This window comes from Lampetra planeri, chromosome 29 (assembly GCF_965212315.1).
Source record: "Lampetra planeri chromosome 29, kcLamPlan1.2.h2, whole genome shotgun sequence".
In the NCBI taxonomy this organism is placed as follows: domain Eukaryota; kingdom Metazoa; phylum Chordata; class Hyperoartia; order Petromyzontiformes; family Petromyzontidae; genus Lampetra; species Lampetra planeri.
Genome location: NC_136135.1, coordinates 396,336 through 407,240, shown reverse-complemented (window position 1 = coordinate 407,240; position 10,905 = coordinate 396,336). Strand labels below are relative to the sequence as shown.

The 10,905-nt window shown below is 58.4% G+C and overlaps 1 protein-coding gene across 1 annotated transcript; it reads left to right on the top strand.

Annotated features, from left to right (window-relative positions):
- Positions 1-32: 32 nt before the first annotated feature.
- Positions 33-9,035, top strand: IGFLR1 (IGF like family receptor 1). Its single transcript, XM_078608011.1, has 6 exons — positions 33-3,270; positions 4,585-4,774; positions 4,953-5,242; positions 5,651-5,908; positions 7,035-7,085; positions 7,660-9,035. Exons 1-6 carry the CDS (start codon positions 3,183-3,185, stop codon positions 8,235-8,237), a joined length of 1,455 nt encoding a protein of 484 aa, XP_078464137.1. The 5' UTR covers positions 33-3,182; the 3' UTR covers positions 8,238-9,035.
- Positions 9,036-10,905: the final 1,870 nt, after the last annotated feature.

Here is a 10,905-nt window from a genome sequence, read left to right as displayed (position 1 = left end):
TACCAGCGACCCCAAAAATATATTTGATGAGAAACGAAACTGTAGAAAGTGACTGAAGGACTGACACGGACTCCCTTCGACTCGCACGGAGGTCCATAGATTTCGAGACCCATAGGTGCAACAAAGAGAACTATCGACTTGTCGAGACTCACTCGGGGATCAACTTCAGCTGGGGTCTGTTTGGGTCGGCGACCCGGAATATGCTAGTGCACCTGGTGTACCGCGTCCAGTGGAGCTGTCGTTATGAGCCCTGGTTACCAGTCACGTGCTGCTGCTCCTCTCTGGCAGGGACCCGGAAAGTCTCGGGTGAGAAATGAAGCCCCGAGTCACAATTCGGGTGTCGCGGTTCAACCTGGGTTTGTGTTTTGTTGACGTCGTGGTGCATGTATCGCCTCGAGTGGCTGCACGGGTCGCATGCACCAATATTGCGCAACACGAATGTGAAACGATCGATGGTCGTGGCGCAGTGTAACGCTCCTCCGAGAAGTGACGTGGCGCGATGACCCCCGCCCGTTGTATCTTGAATCGTGAATTCGCGACGCCGCTCTCGCTTACCCCAGTCGCACTGTCGGCGTCGTCACGGCGCGACAAACCCCGTTGGGAAATCTCAAGAGAGCAGCGCGAGCCGCCTCCGTGTTGGAGAACGGCCCAAGGAAGCAGATATCACCGCTTCCCGTTCAGATCGTCCCTTCAATGGTGCCACGGTGGCGATATGGTGACTCCCACGCCTGGTATGCAGGAGGTTATGAGTTTGATCCCCACCCTTGTCGCCTATACATTTGGAATTTGTTCTCCCCGTGATCGCGGGGGTTTTCCCTCCACATTCTTCGAGCAGTGGTTCTTGACCTGGGGTGTGCACCCCCTGGGGATGCGAGATGCCCTTGCTGGGGGTGTGAGACGTGGCCAGATTCTTCTTTAGAAGGTAAATCGAAAACAAATTAAGCAAGGGCACGTAAGTACAACTACTTTGTTTCATCAAAGCGATATGTTTATTAACAGTTTACTTAACGAATGAGAACACAAGGGGTGCATGCTGCATTCCAGGTCAAGAACTGCTGCATTCTATTTTATTTTGCTGCTATACATTTCCACACGATAAGCCACTTCGTTGAGCTATCATTTGTGGCCATATCGCTTCTGAAAAAGCTCCGTAGCTCAGTGGGCCTTCCCTTATAAAATACAAAGTTTAAATATAGTTTGAGTTTTCACCGCTCTCTGGTCCACGCTGGAGATTGCAGCACTTCCCGCCCGCCCACCTGGGAGAGGAATAATCACCGCGTGACGGTCATGCCGATAAATTCATTCTCAGGGTTGGAAAACATCCAAAGCAAGTGCAGAACAAACTAATTAGATGGAGGGCGAGGTTCGTGTCGAGTCGTTGGTGAGCGCCACGCTCAGCGCTTCGCCGAGTGGTCGCTGACCAGGGGGACCTCGGCGGACCTCGGCGGCCCAGCGCCCTGACCCCTGACCCCTTGAGACACCCGGCGGCACGCGCCGCCTCTGCTGATTTTGTTGCTGCGACGACGCTGGCGGGAGCGTCATGCCTGGTCGTCGTTGTCGAGGTTCTCTTCTCCCACAGCCGCCGCCGCCGCTCTTCGGGTTTCATTTTTTTTCTGAAGCGCGACTTTCGCGGATTTTCCGTTACGTCGGGCGGTCGGGAAAACCCGGCGCGCCAACCTCGGTGCGCCACGGAAGCCGTTTCCGCTGGATGTGAATTAACCGAAGCCACATTGCGGCAACAGCAGCAGCTGCCCCCTCTCCTCAGGCTACCCCCGTGGATGTCGTGGCGAGCGACTGGGACGCGGAGTCGTTGCTTCTGGTTTGCAGCAGGAGGTGCAGTCCTCCCCACGAGTCTCACCCACTGGACGAGGCTGCCTCCCGCCCCGCCCCCCCCACGGCTGCCGGTGTTCAGATATCAGCCTGCCCCCTCTTTAGGACTCTTGTCACTGTGGAGAACAGTGATCCTGGCCCTCATCAAACACATACAGACATATCTCCCGTATAGCCTTGAACAGGCTGTTGGGACAAGTGGTATTTGAAAGCACCAACGCTGGAGTGCGTTTGGAACCATTGGACCAACGTTCCAGGTTCCCCGAAAGCGGGGAGACCCTTCCGAACAGCCCCGTGCCCAGAAACTAACAAAGCAGCAGCACGGCCACTGCCCGGTGGTTGATATATGCCAGCCTCGATATCGTTGCGCGAAACGTCGGACAACTTGCCGAACAGCAACACTGCCGACGCGGCGCAAGCACATCGGAGAGGTTGAGTCAGCTGAGAAACCGCAGCTCGCCGTTGACAGAGCACGTGGGCCGTGCCTCGAACCTGGAGGTGGTGGCGATGCGTTGAGCGAATTCTGTACATAATTACTGAACTGTATTTTTGTTGACGGAATAAAGGCGAGAGTCTTGCACTTTCGGGGTTAACGCGAGGTCAACGTAGCCCCTGTGAACACATCACTCGTGAACACTACAAAGACAAAGTTCATCCGTACGTTGGGGAAACTGCTGTTAGCGAGCACCTATGAAGGCCGACACGGCACACAAGGGGGTGGGTGGCCAGCATCACGCCCGGCCGCCTTTGTCTCCCAAGTGACGATGTTTACACACCGCACCAGGTACTCATATAAGGCCGGGTCGATCTTGGGGAGGCCCAGGACCGGTTCAGATAATCGTCACTCGTGTTAACCGTGAGCGGGAATCGAGCTCGGGTCTCTGCCGGATTCGTAGCGCAGCGCAGCGCAATAACCGCCTCCCACATAAACAAGACACATCGCACCTGCGCATGAACACTGGACCTCATTCACCTCCCACGTCTCTGACTCACTCGGTGAATACCCTGGCCGTGCTCGCTCGCTCGCTCGCACGCACGCACGGTCACACCGTCGCTCAGACGCGGCCAGCAGCAGCGCTGGAGGCATTCCGGGAAAGGCTCGCGTCCGGGGCGTTTCTCGGTTGGACTATCAACACCCTGGGCCGTGACGTCACGGCCCCACCGCGGCGTGGTGCACGTGTCGCAGCCCTTGCGCCAGTCCCCTCCTGGACGAGCAGCCCCGTGACGCCGCTCACTGAAGCGAACCACCCGCGCTGTGCGCCGACTTGGCCGCCGGAGTTTCCGTCATCCTCGTCGGGGGTCCCTCCTCCCTCCGTCTGGGTCCGCGTGGGGCCCCGCGCCTCGTTGGAGCCATGGGTCGGCCGCGATGCCAGGACCACGAGTTCGCCAGGGACAGCGTCGTCTGCGTCTCCTGCAGCAGCGCGGTGCCACTCACGCCGGGTACGAGGGGACCACGTCCACTATGACCCCCCCCACCCCTCTCTCCCTGACCCCCACTCTCCCGGGTCCCGGTGTTTCCCCAGGTACCCCTCACCCTCTTTCCCCAAGTCCCCTGTTGTTTTCTACCTCTGATGTACAGCGCTGAGTCTGCTAATTTGAAAGGCGCTTTAGAATAAACTATTATTACTACTACCACCACCCAGAGCCCCCGTGCCCACTACTCATCTCGGGTGCCCCCTCACCCCGACTCCAGACGTTTATTCCCACATCTATCGCTCCATCATCATCACCAGCAGCAGAATGACCTCATGTCGGCTCCGGTGAGTTGGGTGTTACCACTCATTGTGGAGCGGCGCAAAGTTCACGGCACGGTAAGTTCACTCAAACAGTGGCCACGTGTGTCGTCGGCACACCAAGTAGGTAGCAGCGTTGTGTGTGGGGAGTGGTGGCGGCCACCAACATCAGTGACGATTTTATATTCGTAGCTGGTGCGGTGTGTAAGCATCACCACTGGGAAGACAAAGGCGACCGGGCGTTGTGCTGGCCAATCACACCCTCGTGTGCCATGCCGGACTTCATTGGTGCTCGCTAACAGCACTTGCCCTAACAGTCTGTTAAAGGCTATACGGGGGATCTTTGTGTGGGTAATTATAGAAGGTGGGCCGGGTGAACATAATGAAAGAGGCAGATGGGAGTGCTGTAGTTGGAACGCTCTACTTTAATATCTCCTCTGGGAAATCTCCTAGGAGATGGAATGTCTCGTTTCCCACGGTGTGGATGGACACCACCTCGGACACACGTTTGACATCTACCGTATAGCTTAACCAGCGTGATCATGGAACACCGCCCATGTGTCGAAAGACGCACGCGTGTGACCAGTGTTCACTCCCTCCGGCTAAACCCGTAGGGATGGGTAAAATATGTTGAACATTCACTGAAACGTGCTAAACGGGATCATGAAATAAACTCAACATTCGAAGAGACAGAAAGAGAAGGACCACGTGGATTCGAGAACACGCGCAGGTGAATGCAGAGTGCCGTCCGTGGGGCTTACGCCTGACGCGTCACGGCTACAAAGGATGGTGGCCAATCACGGAGACTCATCACGGAGTGGCAGCCGAGGATCGCGTCAGAGAGGCGTCCACCGGGGAGATGGAGCGATGGATTAATCTCGTGCGTAGGGCAAGGTGCTGGGTGGAGTCGGGGAGGAGGCGTTCATCCAGCAGCGGAATGACCAAATGGGCTTCCCGCACACCCTCCCCTTCTCCTGGACCCCGTTTCGTGACCCCCCCCTACCCCCCCCCCTCCCTGCAGGATTCGGCTACACGAAACACTGCGGGCACGCCTCACCCGAGGGGGAGGGGGGCCCCCCTACGAAGCGTTGCGGCCCGGGGGAGTTCACGGGGGGGCTGGGGCTGTGCGAGCCGTGCTCGCGCTGCGGGGGCCCCGAGCGAGTCGCCGAGCCCTGCAGCCCCGCCAGGAACACGCGGTGCTGCCCCGAGGGGTGCGTGACGGGGAGGGTGAGGGGGTGGGGGTGACTGGGGGGGGGGGGGGTGACGTCTACACTCGTTCAGTGAACTTCCTGCCGTGACCTTGGCTTCGTTAAGTTGATGATGCTAATGTTGGTGATATCAACGTCGAAGATGTTGATGTCGGTGATGTTATTGTTGATGACGATGCAGGCAGGAGGTGCACGACGGCTCGTGCCGCGGTAGGTGTTGCGATTGCTCCCTGATCCGGGGGGCCGAGGGGGGCGCGGGGCGGGACCCCGAGTGCGTGAAGAGGGAGCGCTCCCCTATCCACTGCCGCTACAGCAAGGCGGCCACGTGCCGAGGGGTGCCTGACACCGCCAGGCTCCCCGTGACCCCCAGGGTCCTCACGCTTGGTGGCATCACTCGGAGAATCGAGGTCCCCCCTCCTCTTCCACCTCCATCTCCACCCAGCTCGGGTCTTCAGGGAGCAGCAGCAGCAGGTTTGCGCCTGTGGGAAGATGACGAGGTGGTGGTGATGACCCTGACCTTGCCCTCCGCCCAAGCCCAAAGCCGACTCTGACTCTGAGGCTGACACGACCCTCGACTCGACCCTGAACACTCAGCACAGCCGACGTGACGCTCCGTCCCACCCGTCACACACTGCTCACGTCGGCCTCGACCTAGCTCCGAACCCTGATCCTAACCTCAACCCCAACCGCATCCCTAACCCTATGCCCGGCTCATAATCTCAACCCTATCTCTAACCCCCATCTGTATCACTAACCCTGACCTCTATCCCACAATCTGACCCCTATACTTGACCATAACCCCTGCCCCGCACTGTGACCCTTATCTCTGACCCGTATCCCTCACCGCGACGCCTGCCCCGCACTGTGACCCCGTGCTAGGTGGCTCCGAGGCGATGCTCCTCTTCTTCGCGAGTCTGGCTCTCTCGTCAATGCTCTTCATGCTGCTCGTGCTGCTCGTGACGCGCGGCCCTCGCTGCTGGAGGGGCCGCCCGCCCAAGGGGGCCCGTGGGGCCCAGGACACCCGGGGGCAGGGATCCCTGGAATTGCAGGGAGGGGACCTGAAACCCCAACAGGGGGAAGCGTCTGCAGGGGACCAGAGCCCAATGCTGGATACCCACACCCCGCCGCTCCGAGAAGGTGAGGAACGCAGGCAAGAGAGCACAACAACATCAAGCGCCATAGTGCTGGTGCCAGGCTAGGTGCCCCTTGAGGCCGCGTGAAGTGTCGAACGCCTGCTGGCAGGAGATCACGGGACAGACCCAGGTGCCGTGGGTTAACTGACTGAGATGACTGGAAAATGCACCATCTGTACTCTCCACTGTGCCAGCTCGCTACGTTTTATTCGCCCGGCGCTCCGCTAGTTGTTGCGAGCATCACTCGTCTACCCTCCACCATTGTTGGAGGTCAACTGCCTCCCGCTACTCAGTAGCGTCCTTCACGAACTTCTTCCACAGCGGCCAATCTTGATACCGTTGGTACTAGTCATCGACAAGTCCACTCAGATCCATATCCCCCTTTAGGACATCAGCCCATCTCTTTTCCAGCCCGTGCCGCGCCCGTTTAGCCCCCTCTATCAGGCCAAACAGAAGCTGCTTGGACATGCGCTGGCTGGACATGCTGGCTGCATGACCCAACCAATCTTGCCTGTCAAAGGAGTTCACTGATGGTACTGTGTCCACACCTTTCAAAGATCTATAAGCTTTTCGCACAATCCAGTCCGGTTGAACCCATGATGGATTCAGAGAAAGTCAGCCTGAATGTTTCCAAATGGCGCAGATGTTCCTTTATAGTTTAGAGGGCTCCATGTTTTGCAAGCGTAGAGCTGAGAGGGCATGACTGTGGCCAAGAGGACCTGGAGCTCCATATGGAGCGGCAGGCCAGGTAGCAGCTTCGACACAACGTTACGCAGGCGGTGAAACGATGCCGCCCAACTGATAGATGGCCATGAGCACACTGCGCATGTACGACAACTCCTCTCTCCACAACTGCTCCACCACTCATGGGGAATTGAGGTCGTGGAATATTTGATTAAATAAAATACCCAAGCGCTCTTCATACTTGCTCAACAGATGGTACAACAGGGGGTGGCAACTTCCTTGAGGGACAGAGTGCACGTGTATAGACGCACACACACGTGCTTGATATACCTAGGAACACACACATGTACACGCATTTGTGCACTTGTACACATACCTGTAAAAACATGCACACACACACGTACACGTGGACACGCACCTGCAGACGTCCATGTTTGTCTCTCCAGTGCCCCCTCTTCAGCAGACCCGGGAACAGGAGCTGACAGAGCGAATACACGGTGAGAGATGAGCACTCGTCAGCCGTCATCTATCCACTGCTGCACGAACGCCTCCCCAAGGCGTCCCCGTCTCTCGCGATGCCGTGCTCCATCGCGCCACCACCTCTTCCGCTCACCTTCTTTGTGTCTTCTCATCGACAGACACTTCCGCCCCACCACCTCTTCTATCCACCAAAGAAAAAGATGCCCCGTATAGCCTTATATACCTTTGGGGCAAGTGCTGTTAGCGAGCACATATGAAGGCCGGCACGAGGGGGGTGGGTGGCCAGTATCACGCCCGACCGCCTTTGTATCCCCAGTGGCGATGTTTTTACACACCGCACCAAGTACTCACTTGAGGCCGAGTCGACATAGGGGAGGCCCAGGACCAGTTCAGATAATCGTCACCGGTGTTGGCCGTGAGCGGGAATCGAACTCGAGTCGCCGGGGTCGTCCCGCAGCGCGCTAACCGCTGCGCCACGGCTCCCCACCACCCACCACCACCATGTCCTCTCCCCTTTCCACTCGTTTCCTCTGACCACTTAATCATCGCCACCTCCTCTTAACGTCCCCTCCTCCTCGCCCCCCTCGGCAGCCTCCCCGTGGTTCTCTCTCCCGCTGGAGCGCCTGCTGGACGCGCTGGATGTGTGCGACCGCCTCTCCCAGCTGCTGGACCCGGAGCTGCCCCCGCTCGCCTCCGCGCGCCACCTCGCCTCACGCTGCGGCCTCGAGCGCCACGAGGTCGCCGCGCTGGCGGCCCGCGGCGTCAGCCTCACCCGGGCCGCGCTCGAGGTGACGGCGGCCCGCGACCCCGGGGTCACCGTGGGCAGCCTCCTCGAGTCCCTGCTCCGCATGGAGCGGGCGGACGCCCTGCAGGCCGTGTTGGGCGCCGAGCCACCGCCGCGCCACGGTGCCGGCTTGGGATTCGGCGCGGATTTGAGCACCGCCGCCAACACCGGCAGCGGCGACACCGGGACTGGCGGCACCAGCGGCGGCGGCGGCACACAATGCGGGTGTAGTGGCCACGTGAACGGGAGCGCGTACAGCAGTGGCTATGGACGCGCCAAGGGGAGCGTGACGAGCGGTGTGGCGCACACCATGACCGGGAGAGCGGCGCTCCCCGATGAGACGACTCGCCCCTCGAATGGATGCACGGCGCACACGTGCACGTGACCCGGCGCACACGTGCGCGTGACCCGGCGCACACGTGCGCGTGACCCGGCGCACACGTGCGCGTGACCCGGCGCACACGTGCGCGTGACCCGGCGCACACGTGCGCTTGACCCGGCGCACACGTGCGCTTGACCCGGCACACACGTGCGTGTGACCCGGCGCACACGTGCGCTTGACCCGGCGCACACGTGCGCGTGACCCGGCGCACACGTGCGCGTGACCCGGCGCGGGGTGGGGTTAGCGGCCCCTCTTCTGTCCCGGTGCTGACAGCAGTGAAGTCGTTGCGCATAGTGAGCACGAGGTGCAGACTGGCGCCCGCATCGAGAGAAGGCCCCTGCTGCTGCTGCTGCTGTCTGCGGCTCGACAAGATGAGCCTCGTGTGGTGAGCAGCAGGAGACCTCTCACCCCACGCACTCACCCCACGCACTCACCCCACCCACTCACCCCACCCACTCACCCCACGCACCCTGCTGACACACTTGGCGCGTCTCCCCGTCATCGCTCCGAACACCGCTTGACGTCGTCTCGTGTTTGTGTCGGGTGGTGGAGGGTTCTTAGCGGTACGCACGGCTTTGGCCAGATCGTTCCGTCCTGGCCACCCTCCCCCCAATGAAAAACTATGAATCGTTATGAAGTTGTAAATATACTTACTTGTGAAGGGGGGGGGCGGGCTGGGTTAGGTGACTGTCGGTACGTTAATGCGGCCCAAATGGATACGCGGAAATCCCCCCGCCACCCACGATATGTTGTGTTCAATATTCTCTCGACGTTGGCAATAAAGGTCAGCGACAATCAGAAGACATTATCGTGTTTTTAATCATTGTACGTTGCCTGCAATGACGCACAGCAAAGACAACGCGAACGCTGAAACTACAACACGAAATGACAAGTGCGCAAATAAGTTATGGATGTGAGGTGCACGCGTGGCCTGACACCGAGAGACAGGAAGAGGAGGCACGTGGAGTAGAGAGCTCACGAGGAGGAGACGTCGCGCTGACCGTGACGGACAGGGGGACGATGGCTGCTGGCCAAGACCAACGACGGAGCGACAAAGGAGCGTCTGAATGTCTTTACGACAGACCTGTTCTTCACCTGAGGACGGCTGCTTGCGTTGTGGCCGAAACGTCGTGAGAATTGTATTTTATAAGGGGTTATTTATTTATTTTATTATTTCCCTTCTACGTGACTTTACCAAAAGAACAAAGAAGATGAATCCCTGAAGTCACGATAGCTTTAAATCGAAATCTGTTGTTGTTGTCGTATCCTCAAATCTTGTAGCTCAATTTTAACCCACTTCCCAATGTGGTATCGACTGCAAACTTGGTATACTTATGTCATACAGATGACAATACTATATTTTATCATTAAAAATAGAAAAAAATATTAAACCATCTTTTTTATATGTTATGTTTCGGCTTGGTTCTAATTGTCCACGCTCAACTGACGTTGGCCGTAAATCACCACGGCCGCCTTACGTTATGGCAAGCCTCGGGGCCACTTCCTGGAGTCGTGGAGTTTTGCCATTACGAGTACGGTACATTTCATTAAATCGTGTTTTTAAAAAAGTATTTTAAAATATTACTTATTTATATCGAAGGACCGTGAGAGAGATTACAGTGGATAGAACATGGCCTTGGCATGATGATGCAACTCAAGTATTGGGCTCAAGTAAACCATCCGGTGCGCAGGAAGGTCAAGGGGGCCGCAGATTGGGCGACCGAAAGTGATTTGTAATCTCCATCCGGCCAATACGCAGATATCAGTCCCCGCTCGACATGCCGACTGATGACGACCAATGTGAACGTCGGTTATACATGTTATATACTCTGTATTTATCTTTACTACAACATATTGTATGGATGTAATTTTAACTTGAAAATGCGTGGAGCGGTGGTACAGTGGTTAGTGCACTGCGCTCTGACCCGACTCCCGGCCACGGCCAGCACAGATTGAGATCAGAACCTGCTCATGCCCCCCCCCACTTCACCGATCCCGACTGACCAGCGTGAAGTATGGTGAAAAAAAACCCATGACCGGCACGGCGTGGAAAGGCCTTCATCCAGCAGCGAACATTATTAGTTATGATAATTAATGGAGCAATGCGGCCAATAGAATGACGAGTTTAATCAGCGCGTCCTGCCTGCTGTAACGCGTGGCTCAGAACACGCGTGGTCCTTCACGGGACATGTGGCGCATAAAAAACCCGCAAAGTGCGCAAAGAAGCGTGGACAGACCCAGGCCGGGATTGCCCGTCGAGAGCGACGCAAGGCGGGAGGGGCACGTGGTGTGGATGAGAGGGGCACGTCGTGGGGATGAGAGGGGCACGTGGTGTGGATGAGAGGGGCACGTCGTGGGGATGAGAGCGCACACGCCGCGGTGTCGAGCGACGCACGGGTTCAGGGCCACAGGGGGGTGGCCGCCCATGGTCACGGGCGGTGGCGGATGGAGGAAGTCGACCGCAGGCCGAGAGGCCGCCTTCACCCACGAGGCGGCCCACGAGGTGGCGCCTGCCGCGCCATGGATGTGTTTGTGGTGGTGCCAGGGGCGGCCACGGCCACCACCACGGGGCCTCGTGACGACCTCGCGCCGCGTGGGGTCGCCCCGCCCTCGCCCCGCCCCCATGACGTCACCGCCAACCGCCCCCGCCCTTCTGCCCACCCGCCCCGCC